The sequence below is a fragment of the Rhinatrema bivittatum genome, chromosome 6 (genome assembly GCF_901001135.1).
Source record: "Rhinatrema bivittatum chromosome 6, aRhiBiv1.1, whole genome shotgun sequence".
Lineage (NCBI taxonomy): Eukaryota > Metazoa > Chordata > Amphibia > Gymnophiona > Rhinatrematidae > Rhinatrema > Rhinatrema bivittatum.
Window position 1 is genome coordinate 208,538,206 of NC_042620.1, and position 16,129 is coordinate 208,554,334.

The window sequence follows — 16,129 nt, forward strand, 5'->3', positions numbered from 1 at the left end:
AATAAATTACCTGCTCCCTAAAGACTGGCAGGAGCAGCAGCTGGCAAGTCCCGGCAGAAAAATGCCCCTCGGGAGAGTCGCAATGTGCAGGGGTCAACCAGGAGGCAGAGCGCAGCTGGTCCGTGCAGCCGCAGGGATTTCCAGCCTTGAGGCTATCAAAGGAATCCAGCGATCAGCTGATACAGGCCTCAGAGTGAGTGCAGGCAGTGCGTTTGCTTTCCTGGGTCATCAGCTGTGAAAGGCGATCCCGGGGAGATGGAGCTAAGACCTGCGGCTGGGGCTGCATGGAGGCAGCACTGGGGGATACTGCTGCTGTCCAGAGAAGCCAGACAGGAAAATCCCTGATGCTGAGTGCAAGTTGGCCACTATCTCAGAAATGAGCCGGAGTGTCACTTCTGGTTCACATTCAAAGTGGGGAAATGCAGCAAAATTAAAAAATGAACACCAATTTGGGGGATGGGGGGTACAAACCCAGTCACCCTCTCCATTTTGAAGGGTTTGGGTGAGGATCAACTGACCTGGGTTTATAAAGTGCCCAGAACACACTCAAAAATTAAAAACTGTGGCCAAATCAAGATTGGGCACAGGTCAGGGGGACCTCTGCAGGTGGGAGACCTCTGTAGGGAGCTCAGGCAGGACCCTAAATACCCCATTTTAAATGGTATCCAAACTTAACAAAATGGACCTGATTGGCAGTGGTAGTTAAGTAAGCGGAGCCTCAGCACCCCCATTCTGCCTGTGGCCAGAATTTTGAGGAGTTTTAAGAGCCCTAATCACAAGATTTACTGAAGCAATGGGAAGTGACATAAAACCGTGTTAAAACCCGGGGAATTCTCTGTCAAAGCCCCTGAGAAACCAAATGGATAATTGGGAGACCCTCTACATATTTTTTATTTGAGAGAAATCTGAGAGAAAAAGCGTAAAGTTAATTGTGGTATCATATGAGCTGTTTCCCCTTAATTGGGGTCTGTGACATGAGAAAATACTGCAGACCACTTTAAATTGGCTAACAGAGCCAGTTGCGAAGAAAATTTGGGTTTCAGAGCCAAACTGTTGAGAAAATTAGACTCAATTTCACAGAAGTGCTGTGGAAAATCCCTGCCACTGTATATCTAAATGAGCTAGCCTCCATGTTTGTGTGGTCACATGCTGAGAGGGTGCTGTGAAGAGGCTGATGGAATAAGTAGTATAGCTTTGGGAAATCTCGCTTGTATTGAGTGTCACATGTATGATTTTTTTACCTGCCAGTGAGAGATTGTATGTGTGCACTCGGTGCAAAGAGCTCCTGGCTAGAGTCCGATCTCTGGAGGCTAGAGTGGCAGACCTGAAGGAGCTGAGGCAGACAGAGAGGTACATTGATGAGACTTTCAGGGACATAGCAGCCAAGTCCCAAGTCCAGTCTGGGTGCCTTGGATCAGAAAGGTCTCCCAGTTGGAGAACATCACCCTGGTGTAGCAGGAAATGATCCTGTAGCAAGGACCTGCTCTCCAGGTGATGAGTTGTCCTATCGCACTGAGGACAGGTCTCCCAGAGCTACTGCCCAGGAGAGAAGGGTTAGGTCGACCATCATGTTCGGTGATTCAATTATCCGCGCCGAACTATTGTATGGAGGCAGTGTAATAAAATAATTTTAAATAAATAATTCAAAATTTAGATAGCTGGGTGGCTGGTGGATGTGAGGACTGCCTGGTAACTTGATTGCCTGGTGCGAAGGTGGTGGACCTCACGTATCACCTGTTACGATTCCTCCCATAGCTGTGCCACAGGAGGCCTCTCACCTTCCCTGGAGGCCGCTCCAAAGCCGGGGCCTTGCCTTAGTAATCGTCTGGATCTTGTTCCACAGCCTGGGAGGCCTTCGGTGTCAGCAGGGCCTACCCGAGGCCTACTCCACTGCAGCCTGGATGCTCTGGTGTGGGTCACGCCTTTCTCCTAAGGGGCGGTCCCGTGGCTCCTCTCCACTCTTGTAGGGCCAGAGAGGTGTGGCCCATCTGGACTCCTCCCAGACAGTTGCCTGCTCCTGGGGTATAAAAGCTCTTCTCCAGCACTCATGCCTTGTCTTGGAGTTACTCGTCTCTGGATGTCTCCTCTTCCAGCGCTCCGTCAGGCCTTCATTCCTTGTTCTAGCTTGGTGTCCGGTGTCTTGCAAGTTCCTGATGTTTCCTGATGTTCCTTGATGTTGGTTCCTGTTGTTCCTGTCCCAGTCCTCGCTCCTGACTGCTGGTGTGCAGTACCTCGTCCCCTTCCTGCGCTGGTCCCGCTCCCGCGGATGTAGGACAGGGTGGTCCGTGACCAGACCAGTGGTACTGGCTGTGTAGGGCGCCCTGAGGGACCGTGCTAATGTCTGAACCTTCCAAGTTCCTGAGTCTACGTCTACAGTCTATGGTTCCCGAGTCTTCGTCTTCTGTGCCTGAACCTCCGTCTGCCCATGCCCTGAGTCCAGCCTGCTGCCTTTTGCCATTCCAGCGGCAGATCCGAAAGGGCCGGGAACGGTCGGAGGACTGTTTATTACCAACATTCCATAGTTGGTTCCAGAGGCATGCAGATCCGGCTGGGGGTCAGGTCGTCTCTCGCCACCCACGCTGACATACGCTACACCTACCCTTGGCGCGGTCCTGATCCACCTGGGATTGTGCCAGGGGCCCAAGGGCACACTCCCTCTAAGGGGGACCACTCTCCCAGTGCTCCCCATAACATCACCTAGATAGGATTATAGACAGTGCAAGCGAGGAGCGGGCTGCCTTGGTACATGTGGGCATGAATGATGTAGGAAAATGTGGGAGGGAGGTTCTGGAAGCCAAATTTCTGATTTTAGGTAGAAAGCTGAAATCCAGAACCTCCAGGGTGGCATTCTCTGAAATGCTCTCTGTTCACGTGCAGGTCCCCAGAGGCAGGCAGAGCTCCGGAGTATTAATGCGTGGATGAGACGATGGTAAAGGGAAGAAAGATCCAGTTTTGTAAGGAATTGGGGGACCTTTAGGGGAAGGGGGAGACTTTTCCAAAAGGACGGGCTCCACCTTAACCAGAGTAGAACCAGGTTGCTGGTGCTAACTTTTAAAAAGGAGATAGAGCAGCTTTTAAACTAGAACAAAGGGGAAAACCAAGAGTCATTCAGCAGTGCATGGTTTGGAGGAATGTATCTTTGAAGGATACTAATGAAACAGGAGAGATAGGGCATCTAAGAGAGAGGCTCCAATAAAAGCAAGCATAGTCCATGTGCTTATAAGTAAAGAATAACCTGAGCTAAAGAATTCCAAATTATCCCTAACAACTGAAAAGCAGGTTGTTAATACAAACAAAAAACATACTTTGAAATGTCTGTATGCCAATGCCAGAAGTCTAAGAAGTAAGATGGGAGAGTTAGAGTGTATAGCAGCAAATGATGAGATTGACATAATTGGCATCTCAGAGACCTGGTAGAAGGAGGATAACCAATGGGACAGTGTTATATCAGGGTACAAATTATATTGCAATGATAGGCAGGATCAACTTGGTGGGGGTGTGGCATTTTATGTCTGGGAGGGTATAGAGTCCAAAAGGATAAAGATCATACAAGAGACTAAATGCTCAGTAGAATCTATATGGGTAGAAATCCCATGTGTGTTGGGTAAGAGTATAGTGCTAGGAGTATACTACCATCCACCTGGCCAAAATGATCAGACAGATGATGAACTGCTAAGAGAAATCAGGCAAGCTAACCAATTTGGCAGTGCAGTATGGGAGATTTCAATTACCTATAATAAATCACGTTGTATTAACAAAGTCTTTTATAATTTTTGTGAAGTGATATTATTATATAAACCACTTTATCTTATCTTTATTTGTATATATTGGACCTTCATACTAACTGCGGTTTGCAAGTATGTAACTTGTAATTTTTACTGCTGCAGGTCTTTGTAATCATTGGTCCACTACAAGTAAATTTTGTATTTGCAAATTTTTCTTTGGTTTTTAACTGTTTTTATAAAAATGTGGAAAAAGTACTTCCCTTAGTTGGCGCTATCATGCTTCAAAATCCAAAGTCCGGAGTTTGAGATGCACGTCCGACGTGTCCACGTTTTGCGGGCTGCTGCTTCAGGGACTGCACAATACAGTTCACTGTGCGAGAGATTCTCCAGATGCTGACTAACAGAAGTGTTTTGATTTTTCTTCCACAGAACTTTCTAAATTTCACTGGAGGTCCAATTTATTTTCTCTAGGAATCAAAAACTGTTCAAGTTACTTATGCACTGGGTATGCTTAACAATAAGTTGCACATCCTCGGGAATACTGCAATAGTACAAGAAGCCTCGACTCATCGAACCTTTCCGCCATTTCCTTTTGTCGGCGTTTCAGCAAGGCTGAGTGCGAAAACGAGACTACTTATGTGTGATTTACATACTTCACCTGCCAGCTAATGTGTAGTGATGAACTGTCACTCACATGAAATGAATCCATTCAGTTTCTTTATTGAGCCCACATTTACTTACTCGCTCCTTAGGCTGCTGAATATGGACCCATAGGTGGCTATAATTAGGGACCAAAGACTTTGGGTGCCTAAAAACCAGTCAGCTCTAAAAATCAGTGCTAGTCAGCTAAGTCATCTCCCGCCTTCTCAAATTTAAAATAATCAATGGGACTGACAGCCCCACCATACCTTCCCCCCACCCTCCCCAATTCAAAATGATCCATGTCGCTGACAGCCACCCCATATCCTCTCCCATCTCCCCAAATTAAATATTAACCCTGGACAGATTCCCCCTCATAATACCTTCTCCCCAGAAACCCCCTAAAACTCTGGAAAGCTGAGCCAACTGTAGGAAACAGCATTCTTCTTCCTGGCTCGACATCCAGCAGCATTGCTCTGACAATAATGCTAGGTTGTCTTCAGAGCAACACTGGGCACCGAGCTGAGCGGTTACACTGTTTCCTCTTTCCAGCTTTGCTTTAAGAGTTTTGGAGAGCTCTTGGAAGAAAGAAATTGGGCCGTTGGCCTCAGATTAATTTTGAATTTGGACAGGTGGGAGGGGATTGAAGGGTGCTGTCAGTTCTGTGGGTACCTTTCCATTTAGAAGGCTGGGAAAGGGGATGGGGACTGTCAGGCTTGCAAATTTGAGAGGCTGGAGCTATTGGTCCTGTTGAAAATTTTGAAATTGGTAGGGTAGGTCAGGATAATTCGGGGAAAACTATTGGCCCCCATGGGTACTTTTCAGTTGGAAATGAAGTAGGAATGAAGTAGGCTATTGGCTTACCAGTTAATTTTGAATTCCAGTGGTGAATGTGATCAGCCAAATCTAAGTCTACTATTGCTGCGCCTAGATTTGACCAGCCAAGTTGAGAATCAGCATCTAATTTACTTCTCTTGATTGGACCCCCAAGCCTGACCATGCTTAGGGGTGAATTTTCAAAGGAATTATGACAATAAAATTAGCATATATGTAGATCAGTATTTTGCATTTGCATATGTACTATTTTACAAACATAAAAAATGCACATGTACACTAGCAAAAAAGGGATGGAAGAGGGCTTTTCTGAGGAGTGGCTAAGAGTTACTCACCTAAGTTGCTATTATATAAGAGATTTAAGGGAGTACATTAGGAAACTTATTTTCATAATTTTACACCTGCTAAATATCTTATGCAATTGATATCAGACTCGTCTGTTGTCTGTTTTGGGTTGGTGATTGGGGAGAGTTCAGAGTGAAGAATTAGGAGAGTCTCGATGACCTGGAAAAGGAGTGGGTGAAATGGTGGAGATATTAGCAAACTGGTGATTTCAATTATGTGCACATTTTAAAATATATTGACTTCTGCATATAAATCAGGGATTTACGTGAGCAAATTGTATTTCTTTTCATGCATAAATTATATCTGCATATGTTTATAAAAGAATTAGGAAAAGAATACACTTTCTATTCATTGATGGGTTGACATGTGGGTATTTCATAATCTGTGCATATCTGATATCTACAGGTTATAAAATACTGTAACAGATTTCTGTGCGGCCATATATATGTATATATAGGGCCATACAGTGTTGTTTGAAAGTTTTCCTTTTACTTTTTAGGTTCCCAAATTTAGGTTACCCAGGTAGAGAGTCCATCAAGCTAGGTTGAGAGAACATTGCACAAATCTCATCTTTGAGTGAGTTTCCTCACTCCAAAGGTCATCAAATCTTCACAAGAGAGCACTGTTCTGTTCGTACATCTCACTTTGAATGTCAAAGTGACCCCTAACCCCACACTAATACCTAAACCTCACCTTGAGTTACAAGGTGGGCCTCCCATAGAGATATAAATACCTATCTAGTGGGAGGGAAGCATGGCAAGGCTTGCTTTCTCTCTCTCTCTCTCTCTCTCCCCCCCCCCCCCCCACCCCACCCCAGTGGTTGTAGGAGGTCCCTGATAGCTGCACATTTACACAAATGAAAAAGGTGTAGTTAAAGCCATGCAATACAGCTTCACAAAACTGTGAGCTTGGCCACAAATCTTCCCCTTTTTCTCATTTGCATCACACCATGCGTTATGGTGCTTTCGCACGCGTTAAAGGCATTTTTTGCATGCAAAAACACCATATAGCACTTTGATAAATGACCCCCTAAGTTAGGCAAACTTAAGTACCTATGTTTTCAGCTGAAAATTCACATGAATTTATGGCCCTAAATTTAGGCCTGCTATTTATTTGTCTAGATTTAGGGCCCTAAATTAGGTGCCTAGTTCTGAAAATCAGTGCTAAGCTCCTAACTTTGTTTCCCCACCCTAACCCCATCCCTATAGCCATCTACTCTTTATGTTCCTAAATTTAGGTGCCTAATGAAACAAGGGTCCTAAATGTTAGGGACCTAATCCCTCTGATCCTTTACCGCATACTATAGTAAAGACCATTTTAACGTGTGTGTTAAAAACACCTGCATTAACCTGAATTTAATGCATCTTATTTCTGTTTGAGCTTGTATACCACTTTCTTACCCCAAAGGGAACCCAAAGTGGTTTACATATCGGAATAATAAAACATATTTACATTATACATCATTAAATGTATACAAAATATCTAAATAATAAAGCAAACATAAAAATCCCACATACTATCAGACAACTCCTCCACTTTCACTAGGGGTGTGAAAAGCAGCATTTATATATCTATAAAATAACAGTTCATTGCCTAAAAATGTCTCAAAGCTATAAAATCTTCAGCCACTTGTTTCTTTTTGTAGGCCATCAACATTGCTATCAAAAGTAAAATTCCCTGTGTAGTGGTGGAGGGCTCAGGGCAGACAGCTGATGTCATTGCAAGTCTTGTGGAGGCTGAAAGTTCATCGGTGGCTTCTTCCACTATTAAGGAGAAGCTGGTAAGGTACTTACCCCGCACAGTGTCCCGACTGACAGAGGAGGAGACAGAAACCTGGATCCGATGGGTATGTTCTACCTGACCCTCAGATAGGAATTTTTAGCACATGACAGTATACTTGTTTTGTTACCCTGTGCGAATGATTGCTGAATGAATAACGAGTGAATAATTACTGTGGATATATTTTATCTGCCCATCACAGTGGAACTTTTAGTGCATGAAATGCTACCTGCTTCGCCATCCTGTATGAATGACTATTCTGCTGTCCCTTCCTGTGGAAGCAGGAGTGGTGGCAAAAGTCACAGAATGTAAGTTCTTGTAAGGCAGCATATGCTCACATATTACGCAATAGCCCAACCTCCTGCATGAGGAGAGTATAGGGTCACTGAGGGGCCTGTGAGCACACATGCTTAAGCGCAAACTTTTACAATTATCCCAGAAAAACTACCTCCCCTATTTACACCTGCTAATTTGTATGGGTAGCTTTTCTGAGAAAAATTGCATGCATACATTAGAAAATTCAAAAGCATGTGCTTTAATGCAAATCCATCCCCAACTCTGCCCCCAGGGTCACCTCCTTTACTAAGGATAAAAATATGTATATAGAAGGCCCTGCATGCATATTTCTTGCATACTTTTAAGCACATATAAGGTAATTATCTAAAAGCCCATTTCTATGAGTAAAGCACAGATTTATCTATGGAAATGGCTTTGAAAATTACTATGTCAATTTGTTATGAAAATCATAGGGAAAGTAATTTTGTAATAGCCCACATAGGGCTAATGTTTGCGGATATTTTTTTATGCTTACAGACTTTAGCTCGAATTTTCAATACAGACTCATGCACACAACTCTGCTTTGAAAATTTGCGAGTGTTCCGGATATACGCATTGATTTACGTGCAGGAGATCAAATTTGCTCCGGAATATGTGTAATTTTAGGCATGGAGATTTAAGTTCATAATTTCAAAAATTGAAAGAATGTGTGGAAATCCCCAACTCCGGCCCCCAGAAGGCCTCTTATTGTAAGTAAAAGTATTTGCAAAAGTGGCTGTTGTACATTTTTATTCCCACAGAACCGGTAGATTGATTTTCAAAGCACAATTTATGCACATAAAATAGGGTTTTAAGTATATAAATTGCCTTGAAAATCAAGCTCAGAAATTATAATTATTTATTCAAGTAAAACATTTAGCAAGTTTGCTTACTATTAATGGTGTTCTCCATAGACAGCAGGATGAATTAGCCACGACATGTGAGTGATATCATCCTATGGCACCGAATGCACCCTTCTCTCTTAGCTCATAAAAGCTTTTGCTCTACTGAGCTTGTGCGGGAGTTCCCACATAGATATTACTTCATGAGCTCCTCAGCCACTTTTAGAGCTATGTCTAGTTAGGTAATCAACTCTTCAGAAATGCAAACAGGAATTTAGCATGACTAATTTGTAGGGATGCCTTGAAAGAGTATTCTTATGAAGCTATTTCAGCACTATGAAATTGCATTGAACAGATTTATAAAACTACCCAAGACTGCTGAAATGCTAGAATGTATGTAAAAGGTCAAAAGGTATATTACAGTTCAACACTGAATTTCAGTTTTGCCTTCCGGCTCAATTTACAACAAATCATATGCGTTACAAGAGTTAGCATATATGAGATAAAATGTTAATGCCAACCAATTAGAAAATGTCATGCAGGCAAACATATTAACTCATTAGTATGTAAATTAGAGATGGTGACATATTTAATCCACTGTATCAAAAATGTTCTCCAAGACTGCTTCTGAATTGCCTTTGCTGGTAATGGCACTCTCTTGTAATATTCCATTTATAACTTTTCTGGGATATTCCATTTATCTCAATAATGATCTTTATCTTTTAGCTGCTGATGTTAAATGTTTAATTAGAGCCCACAAAAATGTTGGTGACCCAGATGGGATTCAACTCCACAATCCTTGGCTTAGGAGCTAGGCACAGTGGCATATGTCTATAAACCAGCTACTCAGAAAGCTGAGGCTGTTGGATTGCTTGAATCTAGGCGTTATGGGCTGCAGTGTGCTCTGCTGATTGGGAAACTGCACTACAAATTCATGCTGCACTCTACAGAGAATTCTGTTTAGGGTAAAAAAAACTTGAACATAAGAACATGCCATATTGGGTCAGACCAATGGTCCATCAAGCCCAGCATCCTGTTTCCAACAGTGGCCAATCCAGGCCATAAGAACCTGGCAAGTACCCAAAAACTAAGTCTATTCCATGTTACCATTGCTAGTAATAGCAGTGGCTATTTTCTAAGTCAACTTAATTAATAGCAGGTAATGGACTTCTCCTCCAAGAACTTATCCAATCCTTTTTTAAACACAGCTATACTAACTGTACTAACCACATCCTCTGGCAACAAATTCCAGAGTTTAATTGTGTGTTGAGTGAAAAAGAGCTTTCTCCGATTAGTTTTAAATGTGCCACATGCTAACTTCATGGAGTGCCCCCTAGTCTTTCTATTATCTGAAAGAGTAAATAACCGATTCACATCTATTCATTCAAGACCTCTCATGATTTTAAACACCTGTATCATATCCCCCCTCAGCCGTCTCTTCTCCAAGCTGAAAAGTCCTAACCTCTTTAGTCTTTCCTCATAGGGGAGCTGTTCCATTCCCCTTATCATTTTGGTCGCCCTTCTCTGTACCTTCTCCATCGCAATTATATCTTTTTTGAGATGCGGCGACCAGAATTGTACACAGTATTCAAGGTGCAGTCTCACCATGGAGTGATATAGAGTCATTATGACATTTTCCGTTTTATTCACCATTCCCTTTCTAATAATTCCCAACATTCTGTTTGCTTTTTTGACTGCCGCAGCACACTGAACCAATGATTTCAATGTGTTATCCACTATGACGCCTAGATTTATTTATTTATATTTATTTATTTAAAATTTTTATATACCGACATTCATCCAGGATATCATATCCTAATATGGAACCTAACATTGTGTAGCTATTAGAGATGTGAATTGGAACCGGAATCGGTTCAGTTCCGGTTCCGATTCAAATCTTATAATTTTTATCGTCCGGCCTGATTGGTTTTTTGTTTATCGGCTGCGCCCGATCCGATAAACAAAAAACCCACCCCGACCCTTTAAAACTGACTCCTTAGCCTCCCCCACCATCCTGACCCCCCCCAAAAACATTTTAAAATTACCTGGTGGTCCAGTGGGGGCGCGGGGAGCGATCTCCCGCTCTCGGGCCGTCGACTGCGCTAATAAAAATGGCACCGATGGCCCTTTGCCCTTACCATGTGACAGGGTATTCGTGCCATTGGCCGGCCCCTTTTTTAAAGATGGCGCCGGCCATCCAGTGCTCCTACCATGTGACAGGGGCCGGCCAATGGCACGGATACCCTGTCACATGGTAAGGACAAAGGGCCATCGGCGCCATTTTTATTAGTGGCAGCCGACGGCCCGAGAACGGGAAATCGCTCCCGGCACCCCCACTGGACCACCAGGTAATTTAAAAACATTTTGGGGGGGGGGTCGGGAGGGTGGGGGAGGCTAAGGGGTCAGTTTTAAAGGGTCGGGGTGGGTTTTTTTTTTATCGGGCCATTGGTGTCATTTTTATTAGTGGCAGCCGACGGCCCGAGAGCGGGCGATTGGTCCCGGGGCTTCCATTGGACAACCAGGTGAATTTAAAACATTTTGGGGGGGGGGGGTTGGGAGGGTGGGGGAAGGTAAGGGATTAGTTTTAAAGGGTCGGGGTGGGTTTAAGGGTTGTTTTGGTGTGCCGGTTTTCCCGCCCTCCCCCCAAATAACTCCCGTTAGTGTACACAAACCCGATTAACGATTTTTCATGACAAATCAGGGGAATTTCTATTGTATCGCACTGTTTAACGATTTTTGACGATTTAAAAAATATCGGACGATATTTTAAATCGTCAAAAAACGATTCACATCCCTAGTAACTATAGCATGAGTTGTTTTTCCCTATATGCATCACTTTGCACTTATCCACATTAAATTTCATCTCCATTTTGATGCCCAATTTTCCAGTCTTACAAATTCTTCCTGCAATTTACCACAAACTGCTTGTGATTTAACTACTCTGAACAATTTTGTATCATCTGCAAATTTGATTACCTCACTCGTCGTATTTCTTTCCAGATCATTTATAAATATATTGAAAAGTAAGGGTCCCAATACAGATCCCTGATGCACTCCACTGCCCACTCCCTTCCACTGAGAAAATTGTCCATTTAATCCTACTCTCGGTTTCCTGTCTTTTAGCTAGTTTGTAATCCACGAAAGAACATTGCCACCTATCCCATGACTTTTTACTTTTCCTAGAAGCCTCTCATGAGGAACTTTGTCAATCTCCTTCTGAAAATCCAAGTACACTACATCTACCGGTTCACCTTTATCCACATGTTTATTAACTCCTTCAAAAAAGTGAAGCAGATTTGTGAGGCAAGACTTCCCTTGAGTAAAGCCATGCTGACTTTGTTCCATTAAACCATGTCTTTCTATATGTTCTGTGATTTTGATGTTTAGAACACTTTCCACTATTTTTCCTGGCACTGAAGTCAGGCTAACCAGTCTCTAGTTTCCTGGATCACCCCGGAGCCCTTTTAAAATATTGGGGTTACATTAACTATCCTCCAGTCTTCAGGTACAATGGATGATTTTAATGATAGGTTACAAATTTTTACTAATAGGTCTGAAATTTCATTTTTGAGTTCCTTCAGAACTCTGGGGTGTATACCATCCAGTCCAGGTGATTTACTACTCTTCAGTTTGTCAATCAGGCCTACCACATCTTCTAGGTTCACCGTGATTTAGTTCAGTCCATCTGAATCATTACCCATGAAAACCTTCTCCAGTACGGGTACCTCCCCAACGTCCTCTTCAGTAAATACCAAAGCAAAGAAATCATTTAATCTTTCCTCGATGGCCTAATCTTCTCTAAGTGCCCCTTTATCCCTTCCATCGTCTAACGGTCCAACTGACTCCCTCACAGGCTTTGTGCTTCGGATATAGTTTAAAAAGTTTTTACTGTGAGTTTTTGCCTCTACGGCCAACTTCTTTTCAAATTCTCTCTTAGCCTGTCTTATCAATGTCTTACATTTAACTTGCCAACGCTTATGCATTATCCTATTTTCTTCTTTTGGATCCTTCTTCCAATTTTTGAATGAAGATCTTTTGGCTAAAATAGCTTCTTTCACCTCCCCTTTCAACCATGCCAGTAATCGTTTTGCCTTCTTTCCACCTTTTTTAATGTGTGGAATACATCTGGACTGTGCTTCTAGGATGGTATTTTTTAACAATGACCACGCCTCTTGCACACTTTTTACCTTTGTAGCTGCTCCTTTCAGTTTTTTTCTAACAATTTTTCTCATTTTATAAAAGTTTTCCTTATGAAAGTTTATGGAGTTGCTTACTGTCCCCCTTCCAGTCATTAATTCAAATTTGATCATATTATGATCACTATTGCAAAAAAGAGATACCTGTGTACATGCACAAATAAGTACCCAGCATATAATACTTGAAAGGCACACCAACAAAATAACCACAAATGTATATGGTAAAAAGAAGGATCAAGAATTCAAATGCGAAGTTTCCAGGTATAAGGATTTCAAAATGGATTAAAACTTCTCCAGTCAAAAAATCTAAAATACTATATGTTTTTGTTTGTTACTTTTAAGTTTGTGTTCCTTATATTTCTTATGCATTTAAATGAGTACAAAAAGCAAAACAAATTTACTTAACTGGCAGTGGAGTTGGAAATATGTTATATGCCATGTGTTAGGGATATATTGCAGAATGAAGTAGGATGTGTCTGGCCCCACTGGTGGTTTTGGGGTATGGCAGGCTGAAGCAGGATGCTTGAGGCCTCATTAGTGGTGTTCAGGGTATAGCAGGATGAAGTAGGAAGTGTCTGGTCTCAGTGGTAGTATTGGGGTTAGGGCAGGCTTAATTGGTTGTGTAAGGATATGGCAGGTTGAGGCAGGATGTGTCTGATCCATTGGTGTTGGTTGGAACATGGCAGGGTGAAGCAGGATGTGTCTGACCCCAGTGATTGTGTTTGGGACATGGCAGACTAAAGCAGAATGTGTCTGGCCCCAGGGGTGGTGTTAGGGACATTGCAGGCTAAAACAATATGTTTCTGGCCCCAGTGGTGGTGTTGGGGGTATGCCAGGCTGATGCAGGGTATGCTTGACCACAGTGGTAGTGTTAAGGTTATAGTAGGCTGCAGCAGGATGTATTTGGCCCCAGAGCAGGCTGTGTCTGGTGGTGGTATTCAAGGACAAGGAAAGTAGGAGGATTCTGTGCATTTAAGCACTTCTGCTGCCTAGGAGGCAGAAGCACAGTATGGCCCCTCAAGTTTTGGGGGGCAAAGAAAGTAGGAAAATTCTGTGTGTTTAGTCCCCTGTGTTGGTCTTGGGGACCTAAAAGGCAGAAATATAGTGTGCAGAGTTGGTCCAGTGGTGGTGTTTGGCTCAAGGCACATAGGAGGATTCTGGGCCTTTTGTCTCCTGTACTATTAATTCAGCCCTAGTAGGCAGAAGAAATGTATGCAGAGCAGAATGGCCCCTGTGGTGGTGTTAGGGCAAGGCATGTTACAGGATTCTATGCTCTTAGACCCCTGTGCAGGTAGTTCAGTCTAGAGGACAGAAACACTGTGTGCAGAGCTGAATGGCCCTTTTGATAGAGATTGGGGCAAAGCAGGTTGAAGGATTCTGTGCATTTAAGCTATTGTGCTGGTAGTTTGGGCCTTAAATGCAGAAGTACTGTACAATGTATTTCTGCATTTAAGGCCCAAACTACCAGCACAATAGGTGTTTGGTGTTCAGGGTAAGGCAGGTAAGAGGATTCTGTGCATTTAGTCTGCTGTTTTGGTTGTTGGGACCTAAAAGGCAGAAGTACTGTGTGCAGAGCAATGTAGTCCTTGTGGTTTTGTTTGCAGCAAGGCAGGTTATAGTGTTCTGTGCATTTAGGCTCCTGTACTGGTAATTCGGGCCTGGGAGGCAGAAGCATTTTGTGCAGAGCAGTGTTGCCCCTGTGATGGTTTCAGGGAAAGGCATTTAGGTGGATTCTGTGCTTTTAGGCCCCTGTGTTGGTAATTGGACCTAAAAGGCAGAAACACTATGTGCAGAGCAGTTTGGCAGTCTCTGTAGACTGGTAAAGTGGCATATCATATTGATTTTCATATATACATATATATATACATATATATATACATATATATATATATATATATATATATATATATATATATAATATTTTCTTAAGTATCGCCACCTGCCCGACACTGTCACAGTGTTTCATTGAATCTGCATCAGGGGCACAAAAATAAAGATTAGAAAAGTTTCTCAGCCATAATTTTTTAATTGCAATGTGTGGTAATTTTTAGATCTTACTGTCACCCCACTGGTCGAAAACATCAGCTATTTAAACTGCCCCATTGAATTTAAACAGTCATGAAATGATAGTGCCATTTGGAAATATGTTATGTTACCTAAAGAACTATCTAAAGATGTAATTACAAGGAAATTGTGAATCACTTAGAAACAGAAATATTTACAAAAGCATAAAACTTGGTGCCAATGTTCTTACATGGTCTGCTTCATTTACTCTATATTGGCATCTATATCCAGTTAAGACCGGTGTGTCAAAAACATAAGCTATTTAAACTGCCCTGCTAAGAAGAAACAGAATTGGACCCTGAGCTGTCAATCCAAAGTGGAGAAGGTGCTTAAGTCAGTGTCATAATAGAAAATATGTTAAATAGTATGCCAGTCAATATCCTCATTTAATCCATTTGGAGCTATGGTATTTAATTCAAAAATCAATCTCTATTCTTGACGGTTGAGCCAGGAAGCTACATCACCTCCTTCCTCTTGGAGAAACCAAGATTGTTTGCAGTACAGACCATTTCAAATGTGCAAAGGTGTGCTGATATTCTGTTTAGCAAAAGTACTTTAGGAGTAAGATTCTTGATTCTACTCCGATGTTCTCTCAAACGTATCCGAATGCAATGACTAGTATGTCCTATTTATATATTAAGAGGCATGGACATTGAAGCATATAAATGACATTCGCTATAGAACAAACCAAATATGAGTATATTAAAACCTTCACATTAGATGTTGGATGTGTCCAAACTTGACCAATGATGGTACTCTGTCTAGCACATATCACACTGTCCACACTTATAATGGACAATCTGTTCGATGTCTTCTATGTCTTTATTCGGAATAGTCTCCCTTAGTACTTGTTCTTTTAGATTGTATCCTCTTTTAAATGCAAATCAAGGCCTGGATTCACCATTCTAACGCAGAATGGTGAATCTAGCAAAAACAGGGGGCAGGGGGGTGAAGGGGGGGTGGGCCTGCGTAAACCGGCAGCCATCGCACCACCGCGGTGTTACCACTGCCGGCTTTCGCACCCAATAGCGCCACCGTGAAAGGTGGTGCTATTGGGTGCGCTACTGACGACGATAACGTGGCTTACCTTATCGCCGCCAGCGAAGACATCGTGGAGTCCGCCCCAATGCTGCCTCGACTCTTCCCCTTGCCACCCTGGCTCCGCCCCTAGCAAGCTATCGCATGCGATAAGCTTTACAAAATGATCCCCTAAGGGTGCAAAGATATTATTTGCCAATGGCTCTTAATATTGGATATTATTTCATGTATGTGATTTGTGAACTTAACTACACATGTATTATTATGTTTGCATTGATTTGGCTCTACATATTAGCAATTGGGATCTATCAAAATATCTTGCTCATTTGTATGCCTGTTTGATCTCTCTTGG

At 42.6% G+C, this 16,129-nt stretch overlaps 1 protein-coding gene across 1 annotated transcript in view; it reads left to right on the plus strand.

The window, feature by feature from the left end:
• Positions 1-16,129, plus strand: part of TRPM8 (transient receptor potential cation channel subfamily M member 8) — a 249,858-nt gene that overhangs the window by 106,113 nt on the left and 127,616 nt on the right. Inside the window, exon 8 of the mRNA XM_029607928.1 lies at positions 7,189-7,389. Coding sequence (XP_029463788.1) covers positions 7,189-7,389 — 201 coding nt within the window. The remainder of the gene's footprint in view (positions 1-7,188; positions 7,390-16,129) is intronic.